This window comes from Amborella trichopoda, chromosome 2 (genome assembly GCF_054954075.1).
Source record: "Amborella trichopoda isolate Santa Cruz 75 chromosome 2, AtrichopodaSantaCruz75HAP2 v2.0, whole genome shotgun sequence".
In the NCBI taxonomy this organism is placed as follows: Eukaryota; Viridiplantae; Streptophyta; class Magnoliopsida; order Amborellales; family Amborellaceae; genus Amborella; species Amborella trichopoda.
The window spans coordinates 58,763,049-58,786,572 of NC_142337.1; the positions used below are offsets into that span (position 1 = coordinate 58,763,049).

Consider the following 23,524-nt stretch of genomic DNA (forward strand, 5'->3'; position numbering starts at 1 on the left):
AGGTCACTTGCCGATAAATCCTGTCTAGATTTCTATGAAGCGAGTATCTAGTTTCTCACATTGTTGACCTGATGATTCTTAATTTTTTGTCTTTTTATTTTCATATCTGACTATGAATGGCCATTCTCTATGCGATAGGAGTATTCCTTTTCACCTGCAGCACAAGCCATAGAACTTGGATCTGGTGAGTCTAGGGAGGTGTTCTTTCATGCTAACCGTGTTGCATACAGGTATGCATCTAATCTTCCACTCTAAGGCATCATCATATTTATGTTGCGTATCACATTCATAAAAGGGCACTGATGTTTATTAAGTAACTTTTCTGGAAAGTTGAATTAGTATTTCATATCCTGATATAAGAGAGAATACGAGGAACATGGGTCTGCATTCCATGGTCCCTGGAATGCTGTAGTAAAGAAGAAAATCCTCTGTCACTGTTGCTAAAGTGGTCCCATTGACCCGGACACAAAAACTTTTGCTGTTTCCTACAAGATGACTCCTCACTACAAGTTGTTTTCTTATTGATTTCTTTATTTCTAGGATTTCATGATGTAAGTTTCGTAGCTGTCTTTTGAAACATTGAGGTCTATGTTTTAATGTAAGGATTAAGCAACATATGGCACAAATTTGGGGAACATTTGGGATAGAAAAGAAGCTAAACTGCGTGAAATCTATAGAAGAATTGAGAGATCTTACACCAGTAGAAGAGCTAGGAGGTTTGAGGCTAAGGTGGAATTATGGAAATCGCTAAAACTTGAGACCTATTGGCACCGTGGATCTAGGATCAGCAGGTTCAAAGAAGGAGATAGGAAAATTGCTCTTTTCCATAAAATGGCAGGCCATGGTTGTTGGGTTCTGGGGACCGGGAGCGGAATCGGGATTGGGAGCGTGGGATCGTGAAATACTAGAAGATCCCTATGGTTGGGAATGTTGTCCATACAATGCATAGGTTAGGGGTGAAGATCCCCAAATGTTAGGGATTGAGATCCCACCTTTTTGGGGATCTTGATCCTTCACCTTTTGGGATCTTGATCCAACCTTTCGGGATCTGGTATATATATATATATATAGGGTGCGGTTTCTATAAGGTTGCAACCTTAAACAATCCAATTAAAGCGCACCTTAAAATTTTGTCATAACATGTAATTTTGTTGTAAAAAATTCTTAGTATTATCTTAAAATCTGTTTTCATACCTAATTAGAAAATTTTAAATTCCAAAAATGATTAAAATCAAGTAGATTTATAAATATATGAAAATCTTGAAAATGGACGGTCTAGATAATGTATTGCAAGATGCACTATTTCTGAGATTCAAAAACTTTTTTTTTTTTCATATTCATAGATCTCGATATCAAGATGTGATTAGAGGGCTTTTTCAACATTAAAACAACATTTTCGATGAATTTTTGAGGTGCATCTGTGATTCTACATTTTAAGGTCACAACCTTATATAAACTTTTCCCATATATATATATATATATATATATATATATATATATATATATATATATATATATATATACACTCTTTAAAGTAGGTATCTCTTAATTTATAGCCAGCAAACAATGCAACTGTATTAAAACTATAGTTGTGTTGCTAACTGAATATTAATAAAGAAAAGGGGGAATGATCATACATATATTTTCAATACGTTTTGTTAGAGTGTATTGGGGTTTTTGAACTGTCCATTTTCTCGATTAAAAAAATCTCAAAGCCAATTAACCTGGGTAACTGCCAAGAGTTTTCTTCTCCAACCATTTTTACCGCCGCCCCCCCCCTTTCCCCCCTGTCTTTCCCCAGTTGAAACCCTCCCATTTCTGTCTGCTCACTTTCCTAGCGAACTCTCTCCCCCCTCTTTCCCAGCAATCTCTCCCTCCCCCTTCCCCACAAACTCAGCATATCAAAGAGCACAGGATGAGCATAAGAACTAACAAAAGACCACTATTCCTAGTGATGCATAGAGCTTCATGGTGCTGCCAATAGTCACAAAAACACCAGCATCCACCACAACACCGGCCCTAAACCCAATAAGTTGAACCATGGAGCATCTTCCCCATTAATGAACCAAGAATTTGAACTGAACTTAGTTCTTTCCAAGCTGTTGATGAGATAGACCGCATTCATTGATTTACCCTCTTGGAGGTAGATAGATCAAACAGCTAGAAGAAGATAACCTAGAATTTCAGGACAGAGAAAACAGGAGAAATACGTCATAAACCAGAAAAAAGACAATCTATTGTTCGAGGGGATAAATTGATCATAATGCATTGAAGAGATCAAACAAGATTTCAAGAGAGATGATTGTATTTTTAGTTTGCCCTAAAATTAGATGGATCCAAAACCTAAAAATGCTTGATACTTTTGCAAAAGTAAATCTGTAGAAAGGAACATCCAAATTAGGAAGGCCAATGAGAAGGCTATGCAATGGGAAGGATATTCTCTCTCAACAAAACAGCTGAGAGGAAAAAACTCAGAGCAAATATAGAGTGCACAAGTCATCCACCTCCATTGAGCCTTACTGGTGCGGCAACTATAGGGAATTTGGAAGGCCTTGGGAGCTCAAATGGTCCAGAACTTGGATTGGATTGATGGAGTTTGGGTATTTATTGTTGGGTTTGAGCGAAGTTGTAATCTTTGCAACTAAAGAGGTGAGAGGGATGGTGAATGAATGTAATTAAAGGAAGTGACAAATTGGATATGTGTTAGTTTTCATTAGAGAGGAGGAGGGGATAGAGTGCAAGATCAGTGGCTTTGAGGATGCTGAGAGTGCAGGGTTTTTGGGTATTCCACATGCAAAGGTACAAGGAAAGAAAAAAGGGTTAGAAGGCATATATGAAAAGAAAAGGCATAAAAAGATTCAAGAAAAGGAAAGAAAGGGCATAAAAAGGCCAATATGCCACAACACTATGTATTTAAAATACACAGGACCATTCCTCGAAAGAAAATTATCAATTTGGTTGTTGTCTTTGTCCTTAAGGTTGGGATCAAGATCTCTAATAGTGGGAATGGGGATCCTTAATAGTAGGGATCGGGATCCCAAAATTTAGAAATCGAGATCCCTTTCATGTAGCGCGGGAGCGAGATCCCAGAGCGAAATTGCCACATATTTGGAAGATCTTGGTAACGTGGCAAGCTGTTGTAGAAGGGCTAACTCAATCCTCCAATTCAAAGAGGTAGAGAAGATCCTTGAGGAGCCATCCGTTTCACTAGGGTCATCACTAGATATTTCAAAACTCTTTCCTCTGCTCCTATCTAGGTTAGGCCTAAAATTGCCAACTCCCTTTTTGTATCCCTCCATAATTAATGGGCATAGTGGTTAGAGAACCTTTTCTGGCAGACAACATTCTCAGGGTTGTGACAGACCTTGGACAAGACAAGGCCCCAGTTCTGGATGCTACCCTGTTGCCCGGTTCCAAAAATTCTGAGACACTATTGCTCCGCAGAAGCATCATTAGTAGAGGACTCGATGCGCGTATGTTCATAGCTCTGGTCCCAAAGTTGGAAGAAGCCAAGGAACTAAAGGATTTTAGGCTAATGGGCGTGCACAATAGTGCATACAAAATCCTTTCCAGTAGTGCTTGCTTCACTCCTGCAAAAGGTGCATACCCATATCATTTCTTCCCATATCATTTCTTCCACTCATGGAGCTTTAGTTCAAGATCGACAATTTTACATGGTCCGCTGATAGCACACAAGTGCATCCACACTGAGTACCATGCCAAGACCCCGGTTCTTGTCCTTAAACTGGATTGATAACAAGCGTGTGACCATTTTGATTAGGAAATTCCTAATCAAGTTTGCACTTGATGGGCTTCGGTGGCAAATGGAGGACCTGGATCAGGGGTTGCATCTGGAAAAGGCCTATGACCACGTCAACTAGGGCATTCTTGATCAAGTGTTGCACTTGATGGGCTTCATAGCAGATGAAGGGCCTGAATCACTCGCAGTGCTCTTCAACAGATCTCCTGAGGGTTTCTTCCCTGCTTCAAGAGGTCTCCGTCAAGGACACCCCTGGCTTCTTCCTGGTTCGCTGCCATGGCTGAGATCTTCAGCAAATAGAGCTCAAATCTGTTTAAAAAAAAAAAAATAGACCTCAAATCTGTTTGATAGTTATCTGCTCCTGGGATTTAAATCATCCCCATGGGGTCCTTATACTCCCATATACAATATGCAGATGGCACGCTGGTTTTCTGTGACACCAACTCCCAAATTATGGACAACCTTTGGCTGTTTTTAAGTTTCTTTGAAGTCTCAATAGGGCTCAAGGTCAATATGATAAAATCATATTGTTCAGGGTCGGACTAGACCCTTGTCCAGTCTTGGGGTTTGCTAAAAGTTTGGGGTATGATGCCTATGTCTTTCCCCACAAGTACTTGGGTCTTCCCTATGCATTGGTAGGCTCTGAAAGCCCCAATGGAACTCCATAGTTGGGTGCTACGAAGGCTGTGTTTTTGCTTCGAAATGCAGATTTATATCTCCAGATGGCAGAATCATTCTAATTAAAGCCACAGTCTCTAATTCCCTGTTTACCAGATGTTCTTCTTTAGAATGTCCACGCTTTTGTCAACCACCTCAAACGACTTATAAGAGGTTTCTTATGCTCCGGTGTTGGTGGCAAACAAAATTCTGCATGGTGAAGTAGGATATTGTTTGTCAAACAAAGAGAAATGGCCATTTGGGCATTAGAAAACTCAGGAATGTAAAACAACACTATTTGTTCCTTGGAAAGTGGTCAATTGGTCATGGTGCTTTACAAACCAGGAAAGCCACTTATAGCAACCAGTCGTCAAATAATGCTCTGGGTTTGACTGTTCCAGTTTTCTTTCATATGGTTTTGTCAGTTGATCTGCCTCTGGAGTTTGGAAAGTGGTCAGTTCATCTCATGAGGAGTTCATCTGTAATATACAGTTTTTCGGCCAAAACAAGGATCAAGATCCATTGGGTGCAGCTCTATAGATTCAGAGATTCTTGAACTTGTTTCCTTGCTGGACCTTTCGGACACAATTCATCTCGAGAATGGGGTGTGATAAGATGGTCTGGACACCTGCCTGCTCTGGTATCTCAATGCCATCTTCTTTTACCTTCTCTTTCTGCTTGTACTGTTTATAAAGTCCTATTCCAAATTCTTGATGCCATCACTGTTGTTATCTTATAATTATGGAAATGAAACCCTTGCGAACTTGTGATTTAAATATTCTTCTGTTCTTGAGCTTGTTGTTCCATGAATCAACAAACATATACATGTTTATTCGCTTCTATCTTTGCATCTAGGACTGGTTACACAAATCGTTAGGAAATCTAGTCTTGACCGGTCATTTTTATAATAATTAAACTGGTAATTCTTGTGGAGATTTGAGCTGCGGCATGTAAGAAACATGTAAGAAACATCTATGCTTGAATGTGTTCATGCATGCATGCATGTTCGATTTTATTTGTGTTTGTGTCTGCATATATGATACAGAGTCAGTTTTTCATCTTTAATTGCCTTTGCGAAGTAGAATTGTATTGAGTATCTTTATTTGGTACATGAATGTCATCATCATCATCATCATCATCATCACTTTAGCTTTTTCCCAATTAATTGGGTCGGCTACATGAATCGTGGCTTTCCATTCTTCTCTATTAGAGGTCATATCCTCTGTGAGGCCATAAGTTCCCATATCTTTTTAGACTGCTTCCAACCACGTCCTTTTGGGCTTACCCCTTGTCCTTTTCAGTCCTTCCACTTGAATTAACTCGCACCTCCTAACAGGTGTTATACTTGGTCGGTGCCACATATGACCGGCCGACCTAAGTCTACTCTCTCTCATTTTATCGCTTATTAGTGCTTTTATCGCCTATTAGTGCCACGCCTAAATTCTCTCGAATAGATTCATTTCGAATTCTATCCCTTCTTGTTCTGTCACTCATTCATCTCAACATCTTCATCTCCTCTACACTAGTTCTATGGGTATATTGTTTTTTGTCCGCCCAACATTCCGCCCCATAGAGCAAAGCTAGTTTCACCGCTATCCTATAGAACTTGTCTTTTAGCCTCATTGCTATGCATCAGTGTTTTAAAATGCGGCCGCATGGCCACATAAGCTGCCGCATCATGCGGTGTGTGGTGGGCACCACATCTGCACATACTGCATATGCGGTTTTTAGTTATTCGCCGCATCTGGCCACACCGTTTTCTGCAAAAAAAAAATTCGATTGTGCCCCTTCAGGAGGGGCAAAATGGTCTTTTTGACCATCAAACATTGGGGGAAACAGTTTGGGAAGGTATTAAACCCCCTAAACGATCATTTACAGCCACTCTCTTGGCTTTTTTGGGATCAAATCGAGCAAAAAAAAAATTTAAGCGGAATCTTTTTCATCCAGATCTTGGATTTGGGGATTGTTTGATACTTGGATATTGATTAGAACCTTTTGATTGTTGATTTGAGAAAGTTTAGGTGAATTTGTGACAAGAAATTAGGGGTTTCAGAGGCCGTGAAGAAATTGAGCACTAAAATTGGGGATAGTGGATACAGAATCTCCGACAACTAATAATTTTGGAGTTAATCTTTAAACCTACGATCACATATATAACCTCCATATTTTTTTTTCTATGTATTAACCTATTTTTTTATATTTTTTAGATTTTTTTTACATTTATTGACCGCATCGACGTGATGCACCCGCATCCGGACCGCGTCGTCGCGATGCACTCGCATCCAGACGGCATCGCCACATCGCTCCCCCCACCGCTTTTGGCTGCACTGGTATGCAACGATCATTTAAAATTCCAGTTGCACATCTCTACTTTACTCACCCAGCTCTAATTATGTGTGCGACATCTTCCTCGATCTCCATTTTTTTGGATTATTGACCCAAAATATTGAAAGTGCAGTCTTTTTTGTACTTTATGACGGTGAATCTTAACTACTTCTTCGTCTCTAGTCTTATTATTACTAAACTTGCACCCCATATACTCTGTCTTAATCCGACTAATTTTAAAACCTTTGGATTCCAGAGCATCCCTCAAAAGTTCTCACTTTGTGTTGATGCTGTTTCGGGTCTTATCAATCAAAACTATGTCATATGCGAACAACATTCACCACGTTACCTCATTCTGTAGGGGCCTAGTTAAGTCGTCCATAACTAAGACAAAGAGGTGCGATCTCAATGCTGACCCTTGATGTAGACCTATGGTCACTGAAAACTCACTCATCTCTCCACTAGTTGTTTGTACACTAGTTAGTGCTCGATTGTACATATCTCTTACTAAGTCGATGTAGTGTCTAGAGACGCATTTCTTTTCTAACACTAACCAAATCAAATCTAGAGGTACTTTATCATAAGCTTCTCTAGATCAATAAAGACCATGCGGAGGTCTTTTCCCTTTGCCCTAAACTTCTCAATCAATTGCCTAATTAGGAAAATAGCCTCGATTGTTGACCTTTTGACATAAAACCAAATTGGTTTTCAGATACACTCGTTTCATGCCTTAGTCGTTGCTCAATGACTCTCTCTCAGAGCTTCATAGTATGACTCATAAGCTTGATTCCTCAGTAGTTTGCACAATTATATGTCTTATTTGTTCTTGTAAATAGGTGCCACAATACTTTTCCTTTGGAATTTTCTTTGTTCTCAACACCTTGTTGAACAACTTCATCAGCCAGTCAATGCCAATTTCCCCCATTCACTTTCAAACCTCTATCGTGATACTATCTGGATCTAAAGTCTTTCCTATCTTCATCATTTTCAAAGCTTTTTTCACTTCGGACATCCTAATTCTACGAATGTATCTATGACCTCCGTTGTCATTTGTACCAACAGTCCCTTCTACCACTATGTCCTGATTGTATTCGTCATTTAATAATTTTTGAAAATACTCTCTATGTTTCGTTGACCTCGTCATCCTTCACCAAGACCCTTTGATTCTCATTCTTATCCCTACGTTTTTTTCACTCTTGTTTTTGCTAATTTGAATATATAATCCTGTCTGTTTTATGCTTACACTGTTGTGCTAGCTTCCCGACCTACTTTACACCTTGAGAGTCACTTGTTACCATTCTCTTGCTATAAGGTTTGGGAATATAGTTGTCTGCTTGGACTTAGACTGTTTCTTTATGGTCATACTGAATGTTTCTTTAGCATCAGACTTGGGAAAGATTGAGCTGTTACAGGTACAGCTACAGTATCTGATTTTCAAACAATATTTACTTCTTCTAGTGCAATGGGTACTGTTTCATTCCTCTCTGGCCAGCCGAAGGAAGGAGTTTTTGTTGAAGCCAAATCTCAGTCAAAAGGCTATTATGAAGTAACATCATCAGACTCCTTGGGGTTTTATCGTCTTAGAGGACTTCTCCCCAACACCACCTATATGATTAAGGTAGTGGCAAAAGAAGATCCCGGGGGCATTAGAATCGAGCGTGCATCTCCAGATGGTGTTGCTATCGAGGTGATCCTGTCTTTTTTCTTAAAGCTGCTGGGTTTTTTACACATCCTTTTTTTGTGATTTTGTCTGGACTTGGTTAGCTGGAAGGTGGTGATTACTTCAAATGTCTTTCATTGTTCATTCGTTAGCAGTTATCTGAACTTTTGTAATTTCGATTTGTCTTCTCATGCTTTCTGTTTTCTTGAGTTTTGAGTGCAATGCGTTTCTGTGATATATTTGCTTGTTGGTCTTCAAGTTGTTTGACTTCTTTGGATAAACTGAAGATGTTAAATAACTCAGCAGCTGAATTTCTATTAGCGACCTTGCAAGAGATTATCTACAGGAATGCCAACACCATACATGCAAATGGCATACATGTTTCTCATACTCTCATATGTTTACCACACTAGCTGGGATATTCTTTTCCAAAGCTAGCAATCCGTACTCTAATTCTCTAAAGCTGACCAAAGAGTACCTATCATTTTGAGAGGGGAATCTAATCCTTTTCTTATATATGTTGAGAATCTTTCTGAGGTGGATTCCCTTTCTGAGGAGGCAACTGGAGAATTTAGATTGGAGGCTCTTCCTTTACCCTGATTTTATGTTTAAACTACATCATCTTTGTTTTCTTTGCCATTCTTAAGGTTTTTGTCCCTTAAACTTGGGGTGACTTTTTATTTCTCTGTATAAAAGTATCCACAATCATGTTATCTGTTTTTAATTTCTATTTGAACTTCCATGCTTTTCAAGAGTCTTCTACTATTTCCATTTTGTGGAAATATAACTTACCTAGTCTTTCTTTCAATTGCCCAAACTGCTGATTCCTTTCCAAAAATAAGCTGGACTAATAATTTCTGAGCACTATTATGTATGTTCTATAAATTGCAAAGTAACTTACAGTTTTTGTCTGTGATCTTCAGTTTCATGTCTGGAACTATTTTGTCCTTCGCTTATATTCTGTCTTATATCTTCCATGCCTCTATTAATATTCCAGTTGTTTAGCTTATTGTCCTTTGTTGTTTACCATGTTCTAAAACAATGCAAATTCGTTAATTAATCATTTTGTGTAATAAATGTTTGGCGTTTGTAGGTTGGATATGAGGATGTCAAGGGTGTGGATTTTATCATCTTTGAACAACCGGAAATGACTATCTTAAGTGGCCATGTAAAAGGAGTCGGCCTTGAGGAGTTACAACCTCATCTTTCTGTGCAAGTGAAGTCAGCCACTGATCCTTCTGTGGTTGTGGCAGTACTCCCCTTGCCGCTTTCCTTCTACTTCCAAATACGTGATTTGCCAAAGGGAAGGCATCTTGTGCAGCTTATCTCTGGACTTTCATCGAGTGCTTATGTGTTCAAATCAGAGATTTTTGAATTTGACTTGGAAAAACATACCCAAATCCATGTTGGCCCACTAACCTATAAACTGGATGAACGTAATTACAAAACAGTAAGTCGCTGCTTGACACTCACGATCAAACTTGGCTCCATTTTCATGGGAATATTTATTGAAAATCGGAGAGATAGAGATAGATAGATAGATAGATAGATAGAGAGAGAGAGAGAGAGAGAGAGAGAGAGTTCACATATTCTCTTCTTGAAATAAGTGATTCCAATCAATTTAATTTCCTTTTTTTATTTTTTTCAAGGTTTGGACTATTGCTTATGATTTTTTTGTAAATAGTTTACGGGAATCAGTTTCTTCTTTCTTTGCCCAGGAAGTAACACCAGCTCCTGCATTCCCTCTCATTGTTGGGATGGCTGTAATTGCTCTCTTTATTAGCATGCCAAGGTGCCAATATATTTTATTCTGGTCTTGTCCTTTTAATCAATGTTTGGATTTGACATTAGTTGTTTAATGGCCATCATACTCTGCCACCACTTGCAGATTGAAGGATCTTTACCAGTGGGCAGCAGGAATAGCACCTTCAGGATCTTTAGCTACTGCACCAAAGAAGGAAGTGCGAAAGCCAATTATTAGAAAGAGGACTTACTGAAATATTTGAAATTGTGATTTGGACTTTGAAGTCCGGTTGATCAGCAAGAGGCCTTTGCTGTTGGAGATTGTCCTCTCTCCAGAAAGCGGGGTAGTTTCAGCCTGTTAACCTTTGGAGTTGGAGATTGTTTCTCTCTAAGAAACAGGGTGGCAGTTAATTTGTGTACGAGGAAGAGGAGCGTTTCTGTTCAAATAGAAGCCCTCACTTGAAGTATGTAGGGTTTCTTCGAACTACAAATGGACTGTTCAGATTTTGATCAATGTAATGGGCAGTTGATAATCTGAAAATGCCATGCTGCTTCTTAAAATGTTCTTAGTATCTGTTGTTTGTGATTATGGAACGTGATGGTATGGTTTTCTAATTTCTCATAAGAATTTATGAAAGTGTGAAAGATTTCATGCTAAATCCTTAAAGAGGTGCAGGTATGTATATAACTTGGCTGCATTGTTGAAAAGCTGCCCGATTTAACCGGTAACCACCTGGTTAGATCAGAACTGGCCCCTTGTCGGTTCCAGTTTCGGGCGGTTTTGGTGATCGATTGTCTATAAAATCCCAAAAATAAGGAATTTGATTTGTAATATATTTTTTAACATTTTTTATATTACGGTAAATATTAAAAATTGTTTTGATAATTAATACTCACTTTTAAAATCCATTTTTTCATTAATTTTCAACTACATTTGAATGTGTTTTGTTTTAATCATTCTTTATATGTTTTTCAAACTTAAGTAGATTTTTTTTTGTATTTTTTAATTTTTTTCAACAATTTTTGGCTGCCCGGGATTTGCCCTGTTAGAATGGTTGAATCGGTCGGTTTACCGGTTAGGCCGGATAAACCTCTTTTGGCCCCATGTCCGGTTAATTGTTCCAGTTCGATTTTGTAAACGTTGCTTGTTGTGACTATGAGACAATAAGGGCAGTATAAAGATGCAAAACTACAAGGGAAATATTGCTATACTTCTACAACGTAGAAGATCTATGCTTCTCTTACCATCCAGTCATCCAATTTTGATCAAGAGAGCCACTCTTGGTTTGATCTTAGATCTGACGTCTTAAAGTATATTAGTTTTAGTTTTCTTTATACAAATGGTATGAATATGAAATTTGGTATGTGCCATCTTCTTATTGGGGCGCACTTATAAAAAATATTAAAAATAATTTTTTGATAAAATATATGGACCAAAATACCTCTTGAAAACTTTTATAGGTATTTTGGTCATTTTATTTTATTAGAAATGTTTTTAAAATATTTATAACTAGTGCAAGTTTAATAGAGGATTGGACGTCCAAAATTTGGTGTCAAAGAAGTTTATAGAAAAAAATTAAAAATAAAATAATGTAGAGATGTGGTATTGTGATTGGGGTAATTTTAGCCCTCCATTCAGAATGGACGGTTGGATAAGGGGAGGTATACAAGTTTTATGCTGTAGGGGAAGCATAGAAAGCTTGTCCAAACTGCAAATCCTATATAATTTGGGTGGTTCAAATGTGGAATTTTTTTGATGAAAACTAGGTTCTTCTCAGTTATTACTTTTGTGATGGGCGAAAAAAAAGTGGAATTTTTTTATGTAAACTAGGTTCTCCTCAGTTATTACTTTTGTGATGGGCAAAAAATCGGGTAATGATGAGACGTTTTACTACAGGAGCGTGGACATGTTAAAAGTATGCTCTGGTTTTGGACCCAAGTTTCAACAGGGTGACCTGCTATAGCCGATTGATTGAACCGGTCACCATCCCACACAGCACTTGATTTTGTGTCTGAAAACCGCATGAGCATGCGTTAGGGGACTTGGATCCAACCGGAGTTTTGTAAGGTTGGCAACCGGTAGGATTAGGTCTGGATCGACCTCAAGCCACCTAGGTGTCATTTGGCCCTGGCCTTGGTCTCGGCTGGACCTGAACTTGGGTCTAGAAATTAAACCAAATGAAAAATTTATGAATATATTATTTAGTAAGCATATTTTATATATTTTATACTTGGTTAGGTCGACCAGGACATGGACCTGACCAACCCGATAGGGTTCATTCCAGATCCAGACCTAACCAACCCGATAGGGTTCATTCCAGATCCAGACCTGACCCGCCATGTCAAAAATATAGATGCAGTCTTAGACCCAGACCCTATTCAGATCAAACCAATGGGTCAACCCAACCCGATTCCTACACCTGCATTCTTGTTTTGTGCCTCATAAACTAGTGACCTAGCATTTTTTGCTCGATAGATCTACCGTTTCTGCTCGAGAAAGGCTAGATTGATTGGGATGACACCATTGTGAGACTGCTATTATTCTGAAGTATTTATTGGGATTTCCTTTGGTTATTCTTTAGAACTTGTGCAATAGACAAGAATTTTGCTTCCTTTCTTGCCCTTATAAATCACATTTGCCTTTCAATGAAGGAAAAAGTTTATACAGAGCCGAGACTCTAAACAATCAAATTAGAGCCTACCTCAAAATTTTCACTAGAAGAGGTTGTTTTGATGTCCAAATATCCTCAAATTGATCATCTCGACATCAAATGCATGGACATTAGAAAAAAAGGAATTTTAAGTTTTGGAAATAGTGCATCTTGTAATGTATCTTTGGACCGTCAATTTTCAAGATTTTCAAATTTTCATAAATCTGCTCGATCTACACTATTTTTAAAGCTTTAAATTTTAAAATTAAAAATAAAAATATAGTTTAAGGCTATCACAAAAATTTTCAGTATTGAAATCACATTTCTTGACACTATCTGAAAGTGCATTTTACTTTGATTGTTTAAAGCCTCGGCTCTATACAAACAGCACCCTCAATGAATAAGGTGTTAGGACCGATATGAGATGGCTACAACGAGAAAATTCAGCAAACCAAGACATGAAATGAGATTTATCTAACAAAAACTACTTAAGAACACCATTAATCACGTAGGCTGCATATAATGTTATGCACTTACAATGTCAAAATTAGTATGCAAATAACATCCAAAACAGCTCTTCAAACTACGAAAGTATGCCAAAAACTATACGTCCTCCTTATTTTCCCTTAAATATATTTCATTAACATATGAATGACCCAGGCAATAAGAGGGAACACGTCTCAAACTATTATCCACCAACAATGAGCATGGAAAATAGATGGACAACCACAATAACGATGATCACAATAGAGATGATAAAAATCATCCAATTATTGAGCAGATTCACTGCAATGAAAGAAGCACTTCAATGGTTATTACGTGAGATAAATAGAAAGAAAATAGTGTAGGCATCAGGCTAGGCAACAATTGTTTTCATATTGACCTAGCCAAGCTTGTGATAAGGCACCTCTTAGATTTTAAGAGTGATGGATGCAGTATGGTTGAGGAGAGAGGCTAGAATACCATAGTTTTCTCTTCAAACCCATGCCTCGTGAAGCTTTCATATTCCAACGGATGGTTTTTGAAGAATATTACACTAAAAAAAATGTTCATGTAGATATTATTATCACATTAGGGGTATTTAGATCATCCAAAAAAAAAAAAATTCAGAAAATAAAAAGAATGGAGAAAGCATGCATGCATATACAAATGATGATTTATTGTGAAGTTGGGATCTAACGGAAGGGACAATAGCTGGTTTATACAAAAGTGTCTCTATGGAGTTTAGAATAAGAGTTGAGTGACAATAGTGCTGATAATATCCCGGCTAAGTATTTGGACATTCCTCTTACTGGTGGCAGGCTACCCTGTTTAGCTTGGGACTCTATAATCGAATGATTCCAATACAACTTGGGTGTTGGAAGTGTAGGTATTTGTCATGAGGAGGATGGATCACACTCATCAAAAGCTTACTCTTTCTACCATTCATATTTACTATTTCTCTCTTTATAGAGGTCTAACACATCTTATTACAAATTTGGATGCTCTAATGTGAAATTTCTTGTGGAGAAAGTTTGATTAGCATTAAACGAGCGAAAGTTTATTTGCCAAAGAGAGAAGGGGGTTTGGGAATTCGTAAGTTGAAACCAATGAATGAGGCTAGCTTAACTAAATGGCGGTGGAGGTTACGCCAAAACACCTAGCACATATAGCAGTAGGTTATTTTGGGTAAATATGGAGTTGATAGAAAGGGTTTTATAGCAAAGATACTCCCCATTGGTTCTTCAGCTGCGACTATTTGGATGGGAATAAATTCTTAAAAATCCTTATAATTTATTATTCTAATTGATTTTATTGAATAATAAATTATCAGTGACAATGAGTACAAGCCCTAATTTGAAAATATAAGAACATGCTCAAGGCATAGTTGGTTAAGTGAGCAAGGTGCCAAAATGTGACTTCTTGAGTTCTATTCGTACTCATCCCAATGTTTACCTTTTTAAAAAGATAGTAATTCGATTTTGTGGATACAAGCGTGTGCATTTGTTGGATTTGTTTATGGTTCTCATATGGACCATCTTTCTTTCATTCTAGGTGTGTCTTCTAAGGAGATATTGGATGGTAATTTTCATAAATGAAAAAATAAAATAAACAGATGTTACAATGGCTATCTATCTAATGGGATTGTCTATAAAGAAACCACTTACTTTTTGTACAAGGAGGTTATAATTATTCTTGTTCTTTAAATTTCAAAATGGATGATTGTAAGAGTGTCATTGAATAGACACAAAATTCCAAAAAAATATTATCAGACTGCGTAACTCACCCCAAACCATCCAATTTGACATCTAATGAGTGAGAATAGTTGTAACATCCGTTAGTCACTTTATAAACAATCCCCTATCCAATTCTACTAGCCCACCAAAAGTTGGAAACTAACATTGATCCTAAAAGAGGGTAAAGAGGACTTCTTAAAGAGATACAATGGACGAGAAGGGACAAATTCGAATTTTTACCCACCATTTCAAACCAAAGTTTGGTAAAAGGATTAATTGCCGTTTGGAATCTTGTCTGGTTTGATGGAAGCCTTGAACCATGATTTAAGCAACTGGCCAAACTCGGCATTTAATCAGTTGAACTACTTCGATCGTCGATTGTATTGGTTCGATTGGACCATCTAGTTTTGGGAAAGGTGAACCTAATTCCACACTTTTCAAATTTCTTACCAAAATTTTATAGGATTCTATTCTTTCTTTCCAAGTTTTTCATTTTGATTGCATAGGAACTTTTTATTGCCAAACATTTTATTGAAAAATCATAAATTATATCTTGCTTTCTTTTTTGGGAAAAATATTTGTTTTACTTTTTGTTATTACCAAATATCGAGTACTTTCCATTATTACTGATATGTCATTTTTTAAGACTTCATAACAATTTTTTCAAAAAAGATGAACTACCCGTTTTTGTTTTTCAAAAACCGAAGTCAGGCTAATTTTGGTTTTTGAATAACCAAAAATTTTAAATTTTAGAGTTTTCAAGAACCAAATTTTTTTTTCTCTCTTGTGAGTCCTCTAGATGAGTGAAATCCTCAACCTATATTTTATTTTCATGGCCTGTGGAATACTCCAGGATTGTAAAGTTGGATGATCGTTTCTCTGGTTAAAACTAATTAGTAATTACAGAGACTGAAAGATCAAAATCTTGGTCCTAAACGATGATAACGCTCTAGTTGAAGCTCAAAATTTTGATCTTGGCGGTACAAAAGAGTTCTTTATTGATGAAAAATGCAGAGATTACTTCTGGGGTTACCGTGTAATACACAAAATACAGAGATTGTTTCAAGGGTTGGCCTATAAAACCCATTCATTTTGGTTGGGGAGACATTTATTTATGAATTGGGCGAATCCTATGCATATGATATGAGGAAAGTGTGAATAAAGCCCATTTCGAAACTCGGTTGGGGACTTGATTGGGAATCGAGTCGAAGTTTTTGGGCCTACAAACTTAGCCTCTTTTCATGGAGTTCTCAAGGTATGTGTGGTTAGGCAATGAAGAAACCACTCTAAATAAGCGATCCTTGTATCTCTCTCTTCTTACTTTTGTTGCTTCTTTCAAGCTTCTTGTGTTGTTGATTTTATTTTAGGAAAAATTTGGCATAGATAGAAAAATAAATGTGGAAATTATCGCAGGGTTTTTATTTTTCTCAATTTTATACCTTTTTTTTTTTCTCATTCCTGCTTTAAAACTTTAAATTTTATAGGCTATAAGTTATATAAAATTTGCAAACCATGAAAATAAAATATAGGCCAAGGATTTCATTGACCCAATTGATAGTGGGAGAGAGAGAGAGGGGTAGAGAGATAATACGCAGAATACCCACATGAGAGAAAAAAAATTGATTTTTGAAAAATCAAAAATAATTTAAAATTTTCTGTTTTTCGAAAACCGAAATTGGCCTCATTTGAGTTATTGGAAAAACCGAAAATGGCTAATTGCGTCTTTTTAAAAAAAATTGTTATGAAGCCCAAAAAACGGACATATCAGTAATAACATAAAGTATTTGGTATTTTGATAATAACGGAAGCTAAAACGAATATTTATGTAATTTTGCGTTCGTTTTTTTACTGAACTTTTGATAATTTATTACATTTTCTAATTTTCCATATTGAAAATAAACATAAACATACCAATTGACCGCTAGCGAGACCATTGTTGGAAAAATAGGCCATTCTAACTTGTAACCACCCGGTTAGATCGGAACCAACCATTGGTTAGTTTCGATGGCAGGTTTTGGTGACCGGCCGGGAATTTGTTAAAAATTGCTTCAAAAAATTATATAAAATCCCAAATAATAAGGGATTTTGTTTTTAATGTATTTTTAAATGTTTTCCATCATTATTGCAAAAATTGGAAATTATTTTGGGCATTAATATTTATTTTTACATTTTTTTATATTTTAAAAAATTTCAAAAATATCTCTAAGCACAAATCAATTATTTAAAATTCATTTTTTTATTTATTAAGTTTCAATTTCATTTGGATGTAATTTGTTTAATCATTTTTAAATCTATTTTTTATATTTTATTATAATTTTTTTTGTATTTTTTAATACTTTTTTAACTCCATGGGATTTGTCCGGTTAGAAAAGTTGAACCGACCAATTTACCGGTTCAGCCGGTTGAACCACTTCTGGGCCAATGTCCACTTAACCATTCTGATTTGATTTTTCCAATACTGAGAATGACCGATTTTAACTTGACCAACTCTTTACCGGTCCAAGCACCAGTCCGATCCTGACAACAACATGTCAAACTTCAAAGAGATAGGGAAGGAATGGGGAAGGCGAACTTCAAATAGATGGGGGAGGAATGGGAAGGTTAGAGAAGCTGCGTAGGAAACATATCACAAAACTGAAAAACAAAAATAGTATGAAAATGAGAACTAATAGGCGTAGTTAGGTTTTGTAATATGTGGAGCGCGATATAAACTGGCCTAGAGAGACCATGCTAATAGACTATATAGTCCCTAGGGTATATGTTTTTGTTGAAACCCTGGCTCTAGTTCTCTAGAGGTCTAGGGATACTTCAACCAGGATCAACTTAAATCCTTCTAACACAGTCGAATGTCTTGTTCCTTTATGTGTTTAGAGAGGCTAATTCTTTTTTGTCGACTCTCTCGTTAAGAGGGTGCCTCATTTCGTTAAGAGGGTGCCTCATTGCCTTTTCTTTTAATCTCTAATGTTGTAATTCTTCATTGTAACTCTCTCTTTTTAATATAATTTGTTAACATTTGTTTAAAAAAAAAAAAAAAACTTCCAACACGGGTTCTCTATGTGCCAAAAATTTTGGATGGTCTATTTAGAACCTAAGAATCCAATTTTCTTTTCTAAGACAGGTATTGTAAAATAGACACCAAAATTTAAGATGGAGAATATACTCTTTTTAAGAGTGGATGCTACTTGAGGCACCAGTGTACATAGAAGATTGTGTCATCACTCAACTAGATAGAGGCTTGGTCCAATCATTGCATGTCAAACTGTTTGGGCCAATTTTTAAAGGGGTTGTCTATAAAGAGACTATTTATCTTTTGTACTTGGAGGTCATAAACATTTTAACTCATTAGATATCAAATTAGGCTTGGGGTTAGTCAAGAAGATTGATAATTTTTGTTTGGAACTTTGTGTCTATTCAATCACACTCTTACAACCACCCGTTTTGAAATTTAAAGAACCATAATAATTGTGATCTCCGTACACAAAAGTTAAAGGAAAAAGTTTTTATAGAGCCGATGATCTAAACAATCAAATTAGAGCCCGCCTAAAAATTTTCATTGAAAGAGGTTGTCTTGATGCCTAAATATCCTCAAATTGATCATCTCGACATTAAGATGATTTCAAGTTTTGAAAATAGTGCTTATTGTCAATTTTCAAGTTTTAAAAGTTTTTATAGATTTGCTCGATCTACATTATTTTTGAAGCTTGAAATTTTATAATTGAATATGAAAATATATTTTAAGGCTATAAAAAAGATTTATGGTATTGAAATTACATTTCTCGACATTATTTGAAGGTGTTTTTTATTTTGATTGTTTAGAGCCTTGACTCTATACAAACTGCACCCAAAGATAAATGGTCCTGTCTCTTTATAGACAATTTATTTTTTAAAGTACATAAGTTTTAAATAAAAATAAAAGAGAAAAATATTCTCCGTGTTGGCCAAAATTTAATTTTGTTTGTATTAAAATAAATTAAGTTCTCCTAGGGCAATGGGCTAGTAGCTTGACCTTGCTTGGTTGTCCTGGCCCTAAATTAAAAGAAAATATTGGGCCAAAGCTAGTCGCAGCCCAGGACAGCTTGGTCTGGCTTTTTTTTTTTGTCTTGTTTTTTAATTTTTTATTTGATTTTACCTAGCCCAGCCCTGTCCCACCCTAATTGGCTACGGTCGAGCCTAGCCTAGCCATATAAAGACAAGGGACAAAGGCTCATTCTGGCATGTTGGTGTGGTTTTTGCTTTAAACGAGGCCCACCAAAATGTTAGACCGTCCACCTAGTTAGATCGGGAGTATATACATTGTACGTGCTCTCAAATTTGAATAATGATCCAATAAGACCCTTCCACACTCATATGTGCAGGATCTTCAAGGATCACCATTAAATTTGCCATAAAATTTAAATAAAATTAAACCTCATGTGCATCTAATAACTTTTATAGAGATTTAAACCAAAGTTAATGGTGGTCATTTGGACTTCTACACCCAAGGGTCTCAAGATCATTACAAACCAAACTTAGTGGGGATCATTTTGGACTTCTACACCCAAGGGTCTCAGGATCATTTACTCCCAAAATTTTTAGAGGCAAGAGACAAGGGTCGAATACGGGCTTTGCCAAGAGGGAGAGAGCGGGAAAAAAAATCTCCAAACCTAACAGAGAGAAAGACTGGCAATAATTCTTAGGGATAGGTCTTCTCTCTTTCAAGATGAAATGTTCAGGAGGTTGCCCGGCTAAAATGGGCTCTGGCCTTCCTGCGGGCAAGAAACAGAAAGCAATACTCCATTGCCTGTGATCAAACTTGGAAAACTCTTGCTCTGTCTCTTGTTTGTCTCATCCAATCCGTGAAGTTCAGTAGTTCCTTGGCTTTCTTTTACGTTTTAAGCTTATTAAAGCAACAACGATGGCGTCTCTTGTTTGCTGTCATGCTAATACTGGAAAATTTAGGTTGTTATAGTGCTCAGGTTCGGATTAGAGCTTCCTCATTCTGGAAAATAGTAGAAAGCGATGCTTTTGGAGAACCCGTGGCGTTCCTTGCATGTTATCCTGGTAAAACGAGGAACCCGTTGTTGTACTTGTGCTCCGGTTTCGATTAGGGTTTTTTTCAATTTTCAAAATGGAAGAAACGTGTGATTTTGGAGGACTCATTTCACTATTTCCATGTTATTCTGGTAAAGTGAGAAGCTAACTGTTGTTATAGTGCTCTCATTGTTGTCTAAAAATGGAAGAGACTGATGATTTTGGGGATCTCTATGCTGTCTTTGAAAGTAACGTAAACCCAGAAGCTCATTCAACATCAGAAGCTCATTCAACATCAGTAGTTCCCCTACTTTTTGCAGAGACTGGGAAAACTTGTGTTGAATTTCCTGAAAATTCTGATAAAATAGAGATAAGTGGTACTGGCACTGATGAATTGTTACTATATGGTATTGGGGAAGAGGGGGAATCGGATGAAAAACCCCAACAATGTGACGTGAAAATGGAAGGGGACCATTGTTTGGGTGGTTCTAATAACGCAGTTGCTGAAGAAAACTATGAGGAAGATGAGGAAGATTCAGAGGAGGAGAAAGAAGATGGAGAATGGAACCCAAGCCATGGTAGTGAGAGTGAAGATGATCTTCACATTGTTTTGAATGAGGAAAGTGGGGTTTTCCCCCCTTTTGTTGCTGCAACATCTCAGCATTATGAATTGGGAGAATGGAGCGATGATGAAGATGATGATTTAGTGATAGTGGCCAACCATCCCACTAAGGATCGAACATGGGTTGATGAATCACAACTCCCAAATGATTTCTCAGAGCAATGTGCAGTTGGTTCCACCAGTGAGAAGGGGAATTTGCTAAAGGGGGGCAATGGAAACTCCTCAAATCAGTATTATGGTTCACAATATTCCCAATTCAAGGTAGGGGTCCAGCTGATTTTCTTTTATATGGCTACATTATATTCATTATTGATAGATATGGGTACACTTTTTTTTAGTGTTTATTGGTTACATATGATTTATTTCTCTGTACAAGCCTCATATTTTTTTTATGTAGGTTCATAGTGAATGGAATTTATACAGTGGTGAAATGCTTTCTTATACTGTGGCTTGTTGCTTTTGTAATTGGTCATTCCGTCTCATTGTGTGAATTAACAGTAGTATGTGTTTGGTTTGGTTCCAATGCAAGAGCATTGTTGATGCCTGTTCATTTTATTGTTTTCTATTTGGCTACTGACTATTTCTGCTTTAGTTGTGGTTATTTAAGTATTTCCAAATTGGGAAATGCATTTCATATCATCATCATCATCATCATCATTGTAATCATCCAAGCCTTATCACAAATATTTTGCATCAGCTACATGAATCTTGTTTCTTCATTCTATAGATCATACATTCATGATTCATGATCAGATTGTGGCAAAGTTTTATGCTGGCTGTCTACCTAATGCAACCCATTTCTTTTACCTCGGCTTGGGATGGGTTAAGGGAAAGTTTAAGGTCCTCACCCTTATTAGACTAAAATGAATTTCACACACACGCACACATATACACACATACACACACACACACACACATATATATATATATATATCATCATCATCATCATAGCCTTCTCTATCTCTCTCTCTCTCTCTATATATATATATATATATATATATATATATATATATATCATCATCATCATCATTAGCATCAGCATCATCATCATTATAGCTTTTTTCCAATTAATTGTGGTCGGCTACACAAATTCTGGTCCGTTATTCTGATCTATTAAAGGCCATACCCTCAGTGAGGCCATAAGTCGCTATATCTTTTCGAACTACTTCCAACTACGTCCTTTTGTGTCTACCTCCCTTTTAAGTCCTTCCTCTTGAACTAAATCACACCTCCTAACAGGTGCTGTACTTGGTGGGCACCACACATGGCCAGCCCACCTAAGTCTACTCTCTCTCATCTTATTGCCTATTGGTGCCACACTTAAATTCTCTCGAATGGACTCATTTCGAATTCTATCCCTTATTGTCTTGTCACTTATCCATCTCAACATCCTCATCTTCGTTACACTCATTCTGTGGTATATTGTTGTTTGTCCGCCTAACATTCAGTGCTATAGCTCGCAGCTGTCATATATATATATATATATATATATAGGAAAAAGTGTATATAAGGTTGCAACCTTAAAATGTAGAACTACAGATGCATCTAAAAAATCCATCGGGAAAGATCGTTTTAATTTTGAAAAACCCACTAATTAATCATCTCCACAACGAGATGTATGACTGTGAAAAAAAAGGATTTTGAGTCCCATAAGTAGTGCATCTTACAACACATTATCTAGACCGTCCATTTTCATGATTTTCATATGTTTATAGATCTATTTGATTTTAACTATTTTTGGAGTTTAAATTTTATAATTAGATATGAAAATAGATTTTGAGATAATCCTAATAATATTTTACATCAAAATTATATGTTATGATAAAATTTGAAGGTGCGCCTTAATTGGAATTTTTGAGGTTGCAATCCAATTAAGGCTGTCCATTTTCAATTGATCATCTTGACATCGAGATGTATAGATATGGAAAAACATCTAATTGATCATCTTGACATCGAGATGTATAGATATAGAGAAAAAAAGAGATTTCAAGTCCTAAAAATAGTCCATCTTACAACACATTTTTGTGCTGTCCATTTTCAAGACTTTCATGCATTTATAGATTTGCTTGGTTTGGATCATTTTTGGAGCTTAAAATTTAATAATTAGAGATGCAAATAGATTCTTGAACTATCCTTAGAATTTTTGACACCAAAATTGCATCTCATGACAAAATTTGGAGGTGTGTCTTACTTAGATTGTTTAAGGTTGCAACCTTATGCAAACCACTATATATACGTATATGTATATGTATTTATATAGGCTAGGCAATTTTGGGAAATGAATTGTATTTTCGTGGTATTAACTTTATCAAATCAGGTGGCCGTTCCATGAAATGAATAAAATAACTCTACCCTTGTATGGATATTGTAGTGATGGAATAGGCCTTTGAGTGCCTGCTTAGAACTTTCCCCTTGAGGTTGTTGTTTCTGATCAGTTTGCTGTTGTTTGCACAGTATGTTAGACCGCACACAACATCAGTCGCAAGTAAGCATGGATCATTACATAATCAAGCTGGATTGCTTTTCCCCAATGTCAAATCGCATGGATATGGTGGACCAATGTCAGCACAATCATCTCCTAGTGGTGATTTGGTTGCAAACAGTGGTGATCAGCAGGTGGTTCTGTGTTCAGGATTTATCTCCTCCTATAACTCTGGCATCTCAGCACCAAAACATAATGGTTTTGAGTTTTCCCTTCCCCGTTATAAGTAAGCAGCTAGCCTTTTTTTTTTTAATTCAAGCAACTAGCTCATTAGCATATGTATTTAAAAAAAAAATCTATTTCTGACAACATAGTAATATTTTATCTCATTGCTTTATATTTTTACCCATGCAGCTACTTTTTGTTTGCTGCGTTATAGAAGAAGTAACATACATAAT

General features: G+C 36.6%; 2 protein-coding genes across 4 annotated transcripts in view; both read left to right on the forward strand.

Annotated features, from left to right (window-relative positions):
• The window catches only part of LOC18431244 (Carbohydrate-binding-like fold), a 52,865-nt gene extending 42,159 nt beyond the window's left edge, over positions 1–10,706 (forward strand). Inside the window, exons 23-28 of one of the 2 annotated variants that reach the window (XR_016049803.1) lie at positions 139–230; positions 4,910–5,057; positions 8,201–8,429; positions 9,496–9,852; positions 10,121–10,194; positions 10,291–10,706. Coding sequence is in view for 1 of the 2 variants with exons in the window: in XM_011623904.3 (XP_011622206.1) it covers positions 139–230; positions 8,201–8,429; positions 9,496–9,852; positions 10,121–10,194; positions 10,291–10,399 (861 nt within the window). In the remaining variant the exon portion in view is untranslated. The remainder of the gene's footprint in view (positions 1–138; positions 231–4,909; positions 5,058–8,200; positions 8,430–9,495; positions 9,853–10,120; positions 10,195–10,290) is intronic. The other variant, XM_011623904.3, reaches the window with a different exon arrangement.
• An 8,903-nt stretch (positions 10,707–19,609) lies between these two features.
• The window catches only part of LOC18431242 (uncharacterized), a 28,349-nt gene continuing 24,434 nt past the window's right edge, over positions 19,610–23,524 (forward strand). For both annotated transcript variants that reach the window (XM_006841370.4, XM_088858934.1), the window contains exons 1-2: positions 19,610–20,905; positions 23,099–23,352. In XM_006841370.4, the coding sequence (XP_006841433.1) occupies positions 20,225–20,905; positions 23,099–23,352 (935 nt within the window). In that variant the 5' untranslated portion in view covers positions 19,610–20,224. The remainder of the gene's footprint in view (positions 20,906–23,098; positions 23,353–23,524) is intronic.